The sequence below is a fragment of the Terrapene carolina genome, unplaced genomic scaffold (genome assembly GCF_002925995.2).
Source record: "Terrapene carolina triunguis isolate 2854851 unplaced genomic scaffold, T_m_triunguis-2.0 Scaffold105, whole genome shotgun sequence".
NCBI lineage: Eukaryota > Metazoa > Chordata > Testudines > Emydidae > Terrapene > Terrapene triunguis.
This window is the reverse complement of record NW_020664456.1, coordinates 698102-712498: the sequence shown is the minus strand read 5'-3', so window position 1 is coordinate 712498 and position 14397 is coordinate 698102. Positions and strand designations below refer to the sequence as shown.

The 14397-nt window shown below is 37.0% G+C and overlaps 1 protein-coding gene across 7 annotated transcripts in view; it reads left to right on the top strand.

The window, feature by feature from the left end:
• Positions 1-14397, top strand: part of LOC113406566 (ELAV-like protein 4) — a 73252-nt gene that overhangs the window by 17454 nt on the left and 41401 nt on the right. For 5 of the 7 annotated variants that reach the window (XM_026651888.2, XM_026651884.2, XM_026651882.2 and 2 more), the window contains exon 1: positions 6322-6556. In XM_026651888.2, coding sequence (XP_026507673.1) covers positions 6328-6556 — 229 coding nt within the window. In that variant the 5' untranslated portion in view covers positions 6322-6327. Of the gene's footprint in view, positions 1-2576; positions 2586-6315; positions 6557-14397 lie in introns of those variants that run through there. The other 2 variants (XM_026651887.2, XM_026651881.2) reach the window with 2 other exon arrangements.

Sequence of the window (14397 nt, the reverse complement as noted above, 5' to 3'; positions counted from 1 at the left end):
AGGGGGAAGATAAAGCATGTAAAAATTGTGAGGGGGGAGGGTATGTCAAAATACAGAAGATTAGATAATTATTCATTTCTGGGATACTGGAGATCCCTTGAGGCAGAATTGCTCTGTAGCTTAGTTTTCCTCTTTTATTTCATGTTCATGATGTATTTATTAAGTAAATAATAACAAGTCTAGCTGTGTAGTACATAAGCTTTAGTAAAAAGGTAATTGACGGTGAAATTTGACAGTTGTGTTACGGAGAGGAAAATGTGTATGTTCAAGATCCACAAAGACGTTTTCCTTGCTTCTCTTAAGATTAGCTGTGAGGGAAGTGTGCATGTACATCCAAGGGGGAGCATTTGGCCCTTAATTCTGACTTTTGCCAGTCTGTTCTTTAGAAAAAACAAATAGTTTTAATTACTGTTTATTATCGTGGTTGTGCCCAAAGGATTTTGTGCCATGTGCTGTATAAAGATATAGGCAGGCACAGTCCTGGCCCAGAAGAGTTTATAATCTAAGGATTCATTCCTGCAAACACTTAATATACCTGCTTGCTTTTACTACCATGAATAGTCCCATTGAAATCCACGGAGCTACTTACAGCAGTGTAGTTAAGCATGTGTGTAAGTGCCTTTGGCCCCGATCCTGCACATACTTATTATGTATGCTTAACTTTACACTTGTGAGTAGCCCGTTTGGCTTCAGTGGGAATACTCATGTGTAAAGTTAAGCATGTATGTGTTTGTTGGTTTGGGGCATAAGACTCCAGTCCTGAAATCAGCTAAACCCCGTTGGGTCCCTTGCACTTGGGGAAAGCTTCTTGAAGGATCATGGTTTGTACAGTGCAAAAATCCTTGCTGTCAACACTGTTGGTATACTGGGAATTATTAAAAAAAAATTGTTTTTCACTAAGGACTTGTGTACATGGCGCCGCAGTCTGGACTATGGGGTTGTGAATTGCAGAGTGCTGTAGAGTGTTGCACTCTAATTGCCCCATATAGACCCACTGGAGTGAACAAAAAGGTGCTTAGCTCACATTGATGTAATCCCGTGTCAAACAGTTTTCCTTGTAAATGTCTACTAACATTTTATTTAAATATGGCTATGGGACCTCCACCGTAGCACCATTTGTTTTCACATGTAAAGCAAACAACTTGCAATGCTAATTAAAGCGCTCTCTTATTTTATCTAAGAGTTTTGCATTATTTATCTAAATTCTCTTTTATGGGTGAGTGTTCTGAGTTTGTTCATTAATGAACACTTAGAAATAATATAAAATTAGACCTCATGAATTCTTCATGAGGTATAATTTACCATGATCATTTTTCCTGGCATTTAGGTGCTGTGAACAATTTATAATATTTTTGACTTCTGAGTGCTAGAAATAATCTGTTCATATGAACTCTGTAATTTCCATAGTTCTTAGAATTTTTCTCAGATTTTGCTTTCTTAGGAAAAGTCCGTTTGTGGAATCTTTGCAAAACACTGCCCTTTGGCTTTTATAAACCAATATTTAGTTTTGGAAACTCTAATTATTATTGTATCATTTGCTGTGTATAGCAGATTCCCAGGTTATTACCTATAAAAAGTGTGTACACACACGTAATTCAGATCAGAGTGACTTTTTAAGGAAATGTTTTGTTTATTATAAAGAGTTTTCAGTGTTTTCAACACTCTTCTCAGTTCAACACATGGACTCTTTTTGAGAACAAATTTTGTAAATGTAAAATGTATATTTACATTTATTGAGCCATTGGCTATTGTTTATGCATGCAATAGGAAGATAAGGCTGTCCTAATTGGTTTGTGGGTAGTTTTCTAAATGATTCATTAACTGTTCTTTGTAATGGTAGATGGATGTAACATATTTACTGTACTAACAACTAAAGATTAATGTCAGTTACCAGTAGCTTGTTTAAGCATTATAATAGTTTTATTTACATTATACATGCAGGTATTCTTTGCATTATTGGTGAAACTAATATTTTAGCAGGAAGATTAAATCCACTGTATTCATTAGAAATATTTATATGAAGATTCATAAGAATATTTCTTAAATATTTTTTAGAATGTAGGATCTGCTCTGGTCGATTTTTTTGTTGTTGACGTTCTTTGGGATTTTTATACCGCGCTTTGTGATTAGCTGTGCTTTGCAAAACACTGGCAAAGCTTATGCAGTCTTCCCAAGCAACAAAGTATTTCTTTGTGCAACCTGTCAAATTAAAATACCCTGTACTTTGCTGATATATCACCATACTGAGAAAAGTAGTACACCAAGAAATACTTTTAGAAACTGGGGGGTCTGATGAAACACATCCTGAATTGAGGACAAGACTTGCCTTTATTTGAAATAGATTGATAGACATAAAATAACGATCAAACTTGAAATTCTGTTTTGATCCCATGGAAGATTAGTATAAATCAAATTAACTTTTGCTTGTGCTTACATAGATAATCAAATTAATGTTGGTTTCTAAATTATAAATGTATACAGTATCTATAATATAACTCCTTTTTTCTAGGATATTATGCACATATAGAATTATTATAATTCTATATCTCTAGTATTGTTTCTATACCAGAAGACTACAACACAAAGTGCCCTTGTTGAATAATTTAGAGACCAAGGATATAGGGTCATTTCACAGTTGAAAAAAACAAAACAAAACAAAAACCCAACCAGGATTCATCAATAATAAGTTAGTGTAGGGAGAGGAAAGAAGTGGGTTGATGACGAGCATTTTTTTAAATAAATAATGTATTTATTAAGTAATACACAATAGGTTCCAACAACATTTTGATATTGAAGAGATAGTAAGCTGTACTACACAGAACTAACCTACAGAACGTCTGAGTTTAGAAGTGCTAAGTGGGGGTATGTCTGAAAAGGAGTATTAGGACTGTTATTTTTGTTGTCATAAATAATTTAAATTTTTAAAAGTGGTTTGTCAGAGAATATAGCCTAAGTAAACATTATCCCTTCATGCTGATAAGAACTTGGAGTGCTTTCTCTGATACATAACTGCTTTTATACATAAATCCTCAGAAATCTCTTCTACACGAAGGAAAGTCTTAAATTATTTAATGAAAAATCAGTGCCTCAGATGTTTGTTATGAATGTTTCTGGTAATATATTTTGAGTTCCCATCAGGTTTTTTTTCTTCTTGTTCTCTCATGTAGAGAATAAGAAGATGAAGTTACTTTTAGAAACTCACACAGTAATTCAGTAGAAAGCAAATCTTGGGCCTGATTTTCCTTTACATTGGTGAAAATGAGGAGACATTTCTTTGAAGGTTAATGGAGTTGAACCAGAGTAAGTGAGAAGGGAATCCAGCCCTAAGATGCCACAGTAATGAATGCTGAGATACTAGCAGTGAGGAAAACGTCGTATATTGTAATTTTAAAAATCTTAAAGGTGAGCTATACATTTTGCTTGGTGTTGAAGATAAAATTTTAAAGGATATAACACTTTGCATTATTTGTAACCACTAGAATAGCTAGCATTGAATTTTATCATCCTTTATGGATTTTAAAATCAAAGATCAAGGGGTACATGTTAAACAAGGGTAACTAGCATGCCTCCTGCTTCTGTTACTAATAATAGAATGTCAGCCTTTACTTCTCAATGCACTGCTCTGAGAGCATGATCCTGTTCTCATTCAGATCAATGGTAGGATTCCCTTTAACTTCAGTAGTGCAGGATCAAGCCTTAAAACAATTTATCTGACATTTCAGCCTATTTTTTTAATTAAATCCATTGCAGTGGTTTATATATCCATAAAGTGCTTTAGTTAACCATACCTACTCAGAATTTCCAGTCTCTAAATTATTCATTGGGTAAAATATTGGGTTTTGAATTTTGTGGTTGGTATAAACTTTTGTAACAGCACAGATCTATTATAACCCCTATTAGAATGCACAGTGTAGAAATTAACCAGTGAAAATGCAGAAATGATAGCCGTTCACTAAAACGGGTATGTAAAATAGACATATTTTATCAGAAGAGGATGACTACTTCACTAATATTTGTGGATGTTTAAAACTGAGTTAAAATGCTAACATTGGACCTGATGCTGCAGAGCTCAGGACCTCAGTAGAAAGTACGAACCAAGATTGTGTTTTTTAAATCAATTTGATGCAGTTATGTTCATACAACATAGATGAAAGAATTATGCTCAATTGAGCTGTAACTCCCAGAATACATTTGTTCACCAGAGCGAGAGATAACCACTTCTACAGTAGACTACCAGCAAAGCTTACTGGGACTGGAATAAGTATTGGATTTAAGGTTAGAGAGGTACAGAAATGGAACAGAGTACAGCATAGTCTCTTTACTCTAAATCCTTTAATAGCATGTATAGGTGAATATGCATCTGAAATAGATATCATCTAGATTGAAGTAGGGAACATACTTGATTGTTGGTAAATGTCCAGAACAAGGGATGGGGGAATGTTCAGTGTGGTTAGCTAAAGATTTAGGCAGTTTCCGGTCACTTGATTTGGCAGTGGCGGTTCTGACTGAAATCTGTTGATGTTTTTAAGAAGTTGCCATTGTTATGAAGCCATCACCTACCTACGTGCTCTGATTTTACTTTCCAAATAGTTCTATTTCATATTTTTGCCGTGCTTTTTTGTTAGCCATGGTGAAAGGTCTTCATTCGTTGAAAACTGTTAAACAAAGTTGCTGTTACTTGTTGTGCCAAATACTTTAAAAATAGCCATTCAAAACTGTTTATGTCCAATTATAAACAAAGGGGATATTTCATAGGTGAGATATCGGAAGCAATACTGAAACACATAAATTCACAATCATTTTGGTTTGGTTATTTCTAGTGCTTCCTTAATTTAAATCAAGTAGAAAACATTAATTCGCCTGGTATCAGTCTAGTTTAGAATACTTTTTTTTTCCCCTCCAAAGTTTTGTAGGGAATTATTAAATCTATCTTGTCACAATATGTACTTTCCTGACTTTAAAGAAAGAAACCAAAATTAAGTCTTAGGTAATTATTGTAATTATAGGATCAGATCGACACAGGGTTCAAACTGTATGGTATCTCATTACTCTAAGTCTCTCTTGGATTTTTCCTTTATCTTTACATTTCCTTGCCCTGTGTTAGTGGGAGTCTCTCCTGCTTGATAGTACTTTATATCACTGAATATCTGATGCCTTCAGAAACAGAGACCTTGCCTACACTGGAGATTTTCCACGATTACTGCCATCTGCTTAGCTGCACCAGTGCAACCCCTTGAGTACACAGAGAAAGGCACAGTTTGCACTGATAGATTTTATCCCGATTAAGGTAGTGTCCACCAGTGCAAATCTTGGCTTTCCTCATCAATACCCGGGATTGCACTGGTACAATTATACTGAAGTTAATGGAGCTTCCAGATGAAAAGCTCTTGCATTATTAGACCTTGATCCTGCAAATGTATACATACACTTCAGTTGTGTGTTTAGTCCCGCTGGCAGCTCAGATGCATCAGTGTTTGCAAGACTGGACTCTTACTTTGTAACTAAAAAAAGACCATTTGAATCTGTTTTTGTGGCCTTAAATTTCAAGATGGAGAGGTGTTTTGATTTTTATCTGTATTCCTACCCTGTGAGCCATTTGAAAGTAATGGCTCTGGTAGAATCCAAAAGGCCCTTTGCCATTACAGCAAACACTAGAGTACTCACATCCATGAAGTTTGCAAGTTCAGGGCCTGATGCTGTAAAGAGGAGTTAGTCCACTAATGAAAAATATTACCGGAGAATACAAGTAATCATTGGAGCCAATAAAAAGTGTGTCTTGTGTGATCGCAGGGTTATTACTCGAAGGTGATCCAAACAACAACTATTTGCAGATTAAATGCTCCCACTTAATTTGATGTCATTGCACTTTGTGATACAGTTATTAAATAGGCAATATATTTTACTTTTTCAGTATAGACCTCTATATTTACCTCTTCTGCTTTAATTGAACTGTAATTTTAATCATGATTATTACCTTAAATTATAATTAAATTCATGCTTAAATATACATTTATGAAAATGGTTGTGTGATGAAAACAGAAATTAGCTTTGCATTAACCAAAAAAGGGAGGTTTTTTTCCACTGCTTCTTAGTATATGCTCACAGCCAAAGACTAGCATGACCTACTTTACAACAATAACAGAGGAATCAAGCCCATGTCTTTTTTTTTGTTTTGTTTTGTTTTTTTTTTTTGTTTGTTTGTTAAAGTGTCTGAATTGGCCATGAAAGCTGCCTACTCATTGATGTGTAAGTATCTTTAAAAATAGCAATTGTATGTGAAACTTCAGGCAGTTTTTTTTATTTATTTTTATTTAGATAATTAGCACCATGGAGCCTCAGGTGTCGAATGGCCCTACATCCAATACGACCAATGGACCCTCCAGCAACAGTAGAAACTGTCCTTCCCCCATGCAGACAGGGGCTGCCACAGATGACAGCAAAACGAACCTCATAGTCAACTATTTACCCCAGAATATGACACAGGAGGAATTCAGGAGTCTCTTTGGGAGCATTGGTGAAATAGAATCCTGCAAACTTGTGAGAGACAAAATTACAGGTATGCTCTTAAATATTTTTGATGTTGGCTTAGATACGCACTTCTACTTTACGTAATCCTTTGGGCAACACAACTTTGGTGTCTTTAAAATAGTCATAGATCTGTTGAGTTGTGCCTAAGTGCATACAGTGGACGCCACAATAATTACCTTTACTGCATATTCCCAGATGGGAAATATTGCCAATACCCCAGTAAACTTCCTGCAGGTGGTAAATCTTCAGTGGTCTCTACTGTGTATATATACAAATTGCAGGAGAAGCCAATTGTGTTCCAAGCCACATAAAGAGCTAGAAAAAGAATAACTAGGATTTCTGAAAAATTCATAATGTATTTATAAAACATAATTGGGAGGCGCCTTTTGTACAGGTTCACAGCTCATTTGATGCCATTTACTTCCCCAGTCCTCCTTCATCTTTATTTATTTTTCCCTAACTTTAAAAAGGGTAGTCTAAATCTTGTGCTGTGTTTTTTGATTATTGGGTCTTGTTTATAGCTTTGTTCTCCGATACTCTTACCCTGTCATAGCCCTTTTTCTCATGGAGTAAAATCTGTTGATAGGATTATCTGCAGAAGTTTCAGAAATAAACCCCTCATTATAGTCTAGATCTGTATCAGAGAGAAAAGAAATGTGCATGTCCACCCATAGGGGAGGCATGAACAGGTAAGGAAATACCTGCTCTGTTCTCCATCTTTGCTGCAGAATTGCAGCCATAGTCATACAGTGGAACACATCCTATATTAAAAAAAGCAGTGGGATGAACATCAGCTTTTATGGCTGCTTGTGAAGGCTATGTGGCCTTATTACTCCCACTCTAAAGGGGGAGAGGCTGATGTTTCTGCTGCTGTTTGGTGCATCACCAGTATCATAGTTCATGATGTAGCATACATATGTGGAGATTGCAGTCCCTGCCAGACTCTGTACTATACTGGAACATCCTGTTCCCTCATGCCCTGCTCATAGCAGGGTATTGGTTATGCAAGGATCTGTGTGAGTGATATTCAGCCATTTGCAAGTTTCTGAACTCCATTTCTGCTGTGTTGCGTACTGCAGCCAGGCATGAGCTAGCTCCACACCTATACATGTTCTAAGTAAACCAGCGCAGGATCTGCCCCTAAGAAACTACAGATGCTCTTACCACATTTCCTTAACTATAGCAAAGGGTTTGACAGTCTTGGAAAAGGAAGGGTTCCCAAAAGAGATGGGTTTTTTCCCCCCTAGAACATACACATAGAGGGCTGTGGGTAGAAAGTGGGATGTAAAACCAGAGTATTCATTTTGAGAAGAGAGAATTATCTTGAGAATGAGGATATAGACAAATAGTTTTGCTCTAGCACTCACATAGCCTTTGCCCTAACAGTGTTAGTGCGATCCACTTAGTGCTTTTAAATGTGAAATGATTCCTTTTATTTCCTTTTTGCTGTATAACAAAGCTCAAATTTAACACTGCGGCACATAATAAATGGCAGTAGCCCTGGAGCAAATTGCATTCTCAAAAATATAGTTAATCAGAGCTCTCTCTTGCACATTGGTCATTATGTATCTACCTCAGTACGTCCTGATTGGGAGACAGCTTCATGAGTGCGAGGAAGAGGATTAAAAAAAGGGCAGTGAGTTGCCTTTGCTTGGGCTTTATTTAGATTGTGGAATATTCCAAGTGTTTTTCTTAAGAGCAGAGCTGCGTGCAAGGTACAGCAACCTAACACTACTAGAATATATTTCCCTGGATATTTGCTAGCACAGCTGTCAATTAGTTACAAAACTATTGTGTTTTTTCTTTCTCATCTAAGGAACTAAAATTACAAGTAACTTCAAGTGTGTTAGATGTGAGTAGACAAACAAGTATAACTTTTAAATCAAGTGCCACTAGAGACTCGTGCTTCCAGTCTGGATTTTGATCATGAAAAATCCTATTTTTCAGTAGCTACCAGCATATTTTTAGCTTTCTACACATCTCAAAATTAGTGAGGTTTTTCCCTAAATGTAATCCTGAGTTTAGATGGATAGAAAAATGCCATCTGTTATTTCTTTGGTGGGATGAGAACCCTGGATGTTGTCTTAGTCTTTACTTTCTTTCCTGTGTGTACTGTTTCCTCTTGGTTTCATGCTGCCTCAAGGATTCTGTCTCAATAGTAGATGCTGTAAGAGCGTGCGTGTACTAGCTTTGGATATGTTTCTGGGTGGTTGTCCCCCTAGAAATTTTCTTTCAATACAAATTGGATCATTCTTTGTGAAAGGATTTGTGGGCAACCAGTTTTCCAAAAATTAGATTGGAGTAAAATTTTCAAAAGCGCCTAAGTGATTTACTGCCTCCGTCCCATTCTCCAGACTGATTTATGCACTTAGGTGCCAAAGCCTCATGGAATTCAGTAGGCTTCTAAGTGTGAAAATGGAACTTAGGATCTCAGATAACTTAGGCACCTTTCAAATCTTTACACCAGATAATTTCTCTCCATTCCAGAGTCCCAGTGATTTGAAGTTTGGGGAATGGACTTGGTTCTTTGAGACTCAATTATTTTCAGAATTACCTTGTTCACTTTGATTATGCTGATAGAAAACCATGATGGTTTCTTCTGAGTTTTTATTTTCCCTTCATCTTGAATTCACCATGCAATGGAAACAACTGCCACCACATCAAAACCTGGTTCCCCTACATCAGAAAGTCCTCAGAGCAAATAGAATGGTGGGGGACCTGACATGCAGTTTTAGCTACTGGTCTTCTCTCCCTGTGTCCAGCTAGAAGACTGGAAGACCAGTCCACTCTTTCCCTCCACCTACTTCAGTCACATTTTTTCCAGGCCCCTTAACCTTGAAGCCTGGGGAGTACCAGGGATTAGAATGTTAAATAAATGCAAAAATAAGACTCCTCAAACTATGTTTAAACTATGGGTGTTGGCCTCTGGTCATGGTACACAGCGCTAGATAAGAAGCGTGTCCCCCCCCAAGAGGCTCACCAACACACACAGTTGTCATTTTCATCAAGATGAGCATAAACAAATAAAAAGACAAGACCAGACTCATACTACAGACCCAGTTAACAAGTTTGATCAACCCTTGGCCCATGTATTGAGTAGTGAAATGCGAGTGAATAAAAGTCAAGGCTGAAATATCTTTCAAGTTTGTTCTGTGAGTGTTCTTTGTAGGAGTGAGAGCTTGTCAGAATGTCTGCCTTTTCAATGATTATCTGCTTTATTTTATTATTAACATCAGGCAGCATAATTTTTTGAAGATATACTGCAGAATAAAATTAACTACAGTACACAGTAAATTCTCTTGACATGCTTGTGGACTTAAGCAAAGCTCTGAAACAGTTTATGTTCAATCTGCTTGTGGATTTTTGCATATTTTTGTTCAGAAAATCCATCTTTTGTGGTGGATAGTTCTTTGTTTTGTCAGCGAATGAATAACATAAAAATATATACAAGGTGTACTATAGAAAGTAGGGACTGATAAGTGAGTCATTTTAACAAAAACTGGCACAGTTTCTGTGAAGAATATGGACCTCTTTCATATACCGTACAATAAATCGCTTTCTCCTTGCTGATAAAATAAAACGTCGATTATAAAGTAAAAGCAAAATTTGAATTAAAGTTGCGGTTAAGGGATTTTTAAACAAGTGCATTCAGAAGAATAAAAGGGCATATTTCAAATGTGATCTAAAATTGTTAGACTGGCAAAATCATATTAGAAAAATCTCAAATAGGAGGGTGACCATTTAACTGGGCAAAAAATCTAGTGTTCCCCACCTTGTTAAGGAAATGCACAGACTTTAATAAGATAATATTTAGACTCCCAAAATATTTTTACAAGGAGTTCAGAGCTAAACAAAGTCTGTTAAACATACAAGATCCCCTTGAGAGAATTTATATTCAAGACTGTTACGCCATTATTTTAATAGGGATTAAATTTACTGTATATGAACAACAATAATAATCGTAATCTGTTCACAGTCTTCATACAGGTCTTCTGGATCAGTTGTAAGATTTTTAAGAAAACTAATTCATGATGTTACCACTTGCTTAGGAAAGACACATGTTTAAACAAGCATACGCCTTTATTACTGGGAAAAAATGCTAATTTGGTAGTATGCTGAACTCAATTGAACAGGAATGACAAGTTCCAAGACAGCCTTTAATTTGGTATTCAAAACCAAAATTGTGAACTTCAGTTTTGTTTGGTGCTTTTCTGAACAGGCAGGATATACAGTAGCTTTTTAAAAAGATGCTAATGATTTGAAAGTGGAGATAAAACTCAGGCATACATTTTAATTATGGGGGAGAAGTTCAACTGAAAAATGTATTTTAGTTGCAGAGAATGTAAGGAAACGAGACAAGGAAAAACAGAAAGACCAAAGATATTTGCCATCATTTGGCAGGGAGTTTTAATAAAAGCAGAACTTGTGGTTATAAAGTGTGCTTATTAAATTCTTCATTTGCACTACCTAATTAATTCTAGCATTTTAAATTAACAGTGAAACTGGTCCCTGCTGAACCATTTCATAGCTACAGCATATTTCGTCCAACAATCCAGTTGTTCAGGTTTAATCAGCTGCTCTCCAAAAATGAAAAAGAAGGGACTTAAGTGAGGAAACTAAATAGCACAAACATTTTGGAACAGCAATATATGAAATAGATTGCCAACTTAGAGGGGAACACAAGCAGATTTTAGACCATTCAGATTGTGTAGCCAATACTGTTGCTGTTATAAATAGAACAGTGTGCAGAGTGGCAAACAACTCTTTTAATAAATGGTATAGCTTTCCAGAAGGCTAGTGTACATGAGACAGTCTATGGAAAATAAGGGTATATTATGGAATACCAACAAAAATAACTAGAATCCTCAAAGACTTCTATGATGCTGAATGTGCGGTCAGAGATAACATCAGCCAATGATTTGCAGTGACAACTGGGGTAAAGCAAGGGTGTATTATGTCTCCACTGTTGTTTGCACTGGTCATTGACTGCATCATGAGGAAAATAACCACAGAAGGCAACAAAGGAATTTTATGGACATATGATAACGGGAAATTGGATTACCTTGTTTTTGCTGATGACATTATTCTGCTCAGTTCAACACATTGCTTAATGGAAGAAAAGACCCAGCTTTCGACAGACATAGCAAAACAAATTAGTTTGTTCATCAAGAGGGGAAGGACGAACTATATGGCTATCAACGTTCCAAAAGCAACCATCGGGGTAGATGGAGAAACACTGGAAGAAGTAAGTCATTGTACTCATCTAGGGACCAAGATGTGCTATGATAGTGACACCATACTAGATGGTAAGCAACAAATATCAAAAGCAGCAAACAACTTTCATAAACTTGAAAAGATTTGGAAAAATAGCATGATCTGCACTGATACAAAAGTACGAACATTTAACGCAGGCATCGTGACTGTCCTGCTTTGTAGAGCAGACTCATGGAAATACACAACAGCAATTGATAAAAATCAACTCATTCCACTTTGAATGTCAGCAGAAGATTTTCAGTCTGTTGGAAACAGTTTATTGCAACATCAGAAAAACTAAGTGGAGCACACCAGTTTAAACCATCAAACACAGAAAAAAGACAATGATAAACATATTTAGGACACAGTAGAAGGATGCCATCAATGTGACTTCCATGAAAGAGAAAATGAACACCAACTGGAAAGAGAAAATGAGGGTGACCTACAGAAATGTTATGTAGCACAATAGAGAAAGAAGCTAAATCTATCAACATGACACTCAGAAGCCTGTACCAAACGAGCATCAGACCAAAATAAACTATGGAAACTCGTGGATGCCATATGCATGCACCTTAGGGTGCGGGAGGATAAAGAAAGAAGGGAAAAGAGAGAGACAAGTATATGAAAGGAGATGGCCTTTCAGGGGAAAGGTACTGCTTTAAATGACTTTGGAACTCAGTGCTTAAAAATTAGGCTAAATTGCATCAAATTGTAGGTTCATATTTTTATTTGATCTGTCTCCAAATGAAGTCAGTGGCAAAGCTCTCATTGACTTAAATGGAACAGGAGCAGGCCCTGAATTTGAAAGGGGATTTTGAAGGGTCAGCGTTAACCAGTATGGGTCCAGATACTAACATAGACTGGACCTTTCTTCAAACAATGTAGCATCCCTAAGAAAAATCTGAGGCAACCCAAATTGGTTATTACTGGTGACTCACATAATGCTTGTTATTTAAGGGGGGAAAAAACCCAAACACCTGTTTAGAATCTTCTATACATGTACAATAGGCTTTCCCCTGCAATGCCAAATCTGAAGCTAAATTTTGGGCCAAGGCAGTTTCTTTCTTTTTTTTTCTTTTCTTTTTTTGATAAACTATATTTCTGGTGTTTATAGATTTATTTGTTGTTAATCTGTAGAGAAATATCAAAAGTGATTTTCAAGGTGTAGGTTTTGTTTTGGTAAAATCTCATAATGATCCAGACATATTACGGAGTAAATGTGTGTCACAGGATTGCTGTGTGTAAAACATGCAGCATATGACAGAGTTTTAATAGTCCTGGTTTATATCTTGAAATCAGATGTCCAATCAGGAATATTCCAGTACGGGAAGTTCATCCCCACCCCACTCCGCTGCCAATTTTTAAAATTTGTACCCAACTCTGTGAACGAAGTATAAAGGTTGCCACATGTCATTTGATGTCAGATTATTAATATGCACCAGAGGTAGAGACTGGGATCTGTCTAGTGTTGCTGTAAGATTTCAGTTCAGGAAGAGTCTCAACCACTAACCTCTTGATGGTTCAAGTGAAAAGAAAGAATGTGCCAGCCATTGAGTGAAAGCACTGAAGTAGGCTCTAATCTGCATATGGTTAGAGTCTGGTTATTGGGTGTATCTTCTACTATTCTAGCTAGAAATTATGGGCCTTAAAATCTCCCCTCTCCTTGTCTCGCCTTCCACAACACGGAGGGGAGGAAAGAAGCAAAAGGCTCTGATCAAATTGCCCCAAAGTTTATCTACATGAGGAAATTGGAAGCAATTTCCAATTGTGCATTGTGTGTACTGTGTCATTGTAGGGTGCAGGAGTAAGCTTTGTTGCAAGCAATGCTGCTGCCTTCCAGGTCTTTTCCCATAGGCACTAAAACAGTAGTTCTCACACTTTTGTACTGGTGACCCCTTTCACATAGCAAGCCTCTGAGTGTGACCCCCCCCCTTATAAATTAAAAACACTTTTTAATATATTTAATACCATTATAAATGCTGGATGCAAAGCGGGGTTTGGGGTGGAGGCTGACAGCTCACGACCCCCCCATGTAATAACCTCGCAATCCCCTGAAGGGTCCTGGCCCCCAGTTTGAGAACCCCTACACTAAAACAGTGAGTAACCTGATAACAAAGCATGCATTAAAAAGCTTTTAAGGCAAGGGGAAGAGGAGGCTGGCGCTATTGAGGTGATCACTCCATAGACAAGCAGGTGTGACTATTGCTTTTTCCTGGCCATCTGTTTTGCTAGTGACTCACCAGCAAACACAAGAGGAACATAGTGTGTGGTTGAAGTGGCGGGTTTAGATTTTATTTATTGACTAGTAGTTTTGGATGCTTCAATTTTTTGGTGTTCAACTGGTGATGTCTTAATAAGGCCTGTTTTTTAATAGATGGGCTGTTTGACACTTTCCGAAATTTGGGCCCCTTCAGAGTTTTTCAGGTTGAGCACCCAGAATCACTCAACACTTCTGAAAGCCCTAGCTGGGGTCTTCATCAGGAGTCCTGATGCCACACGAGCAGAAGCCTTTAGCTGGCGTTAAATTGCAACAGAGAGTCTGGGAAGTAGAAAGGAGGAAAACTAGATATAGAAGTGTTACATAATGGTGATTCTTCTGCAGGGGAGAAGTTTCTG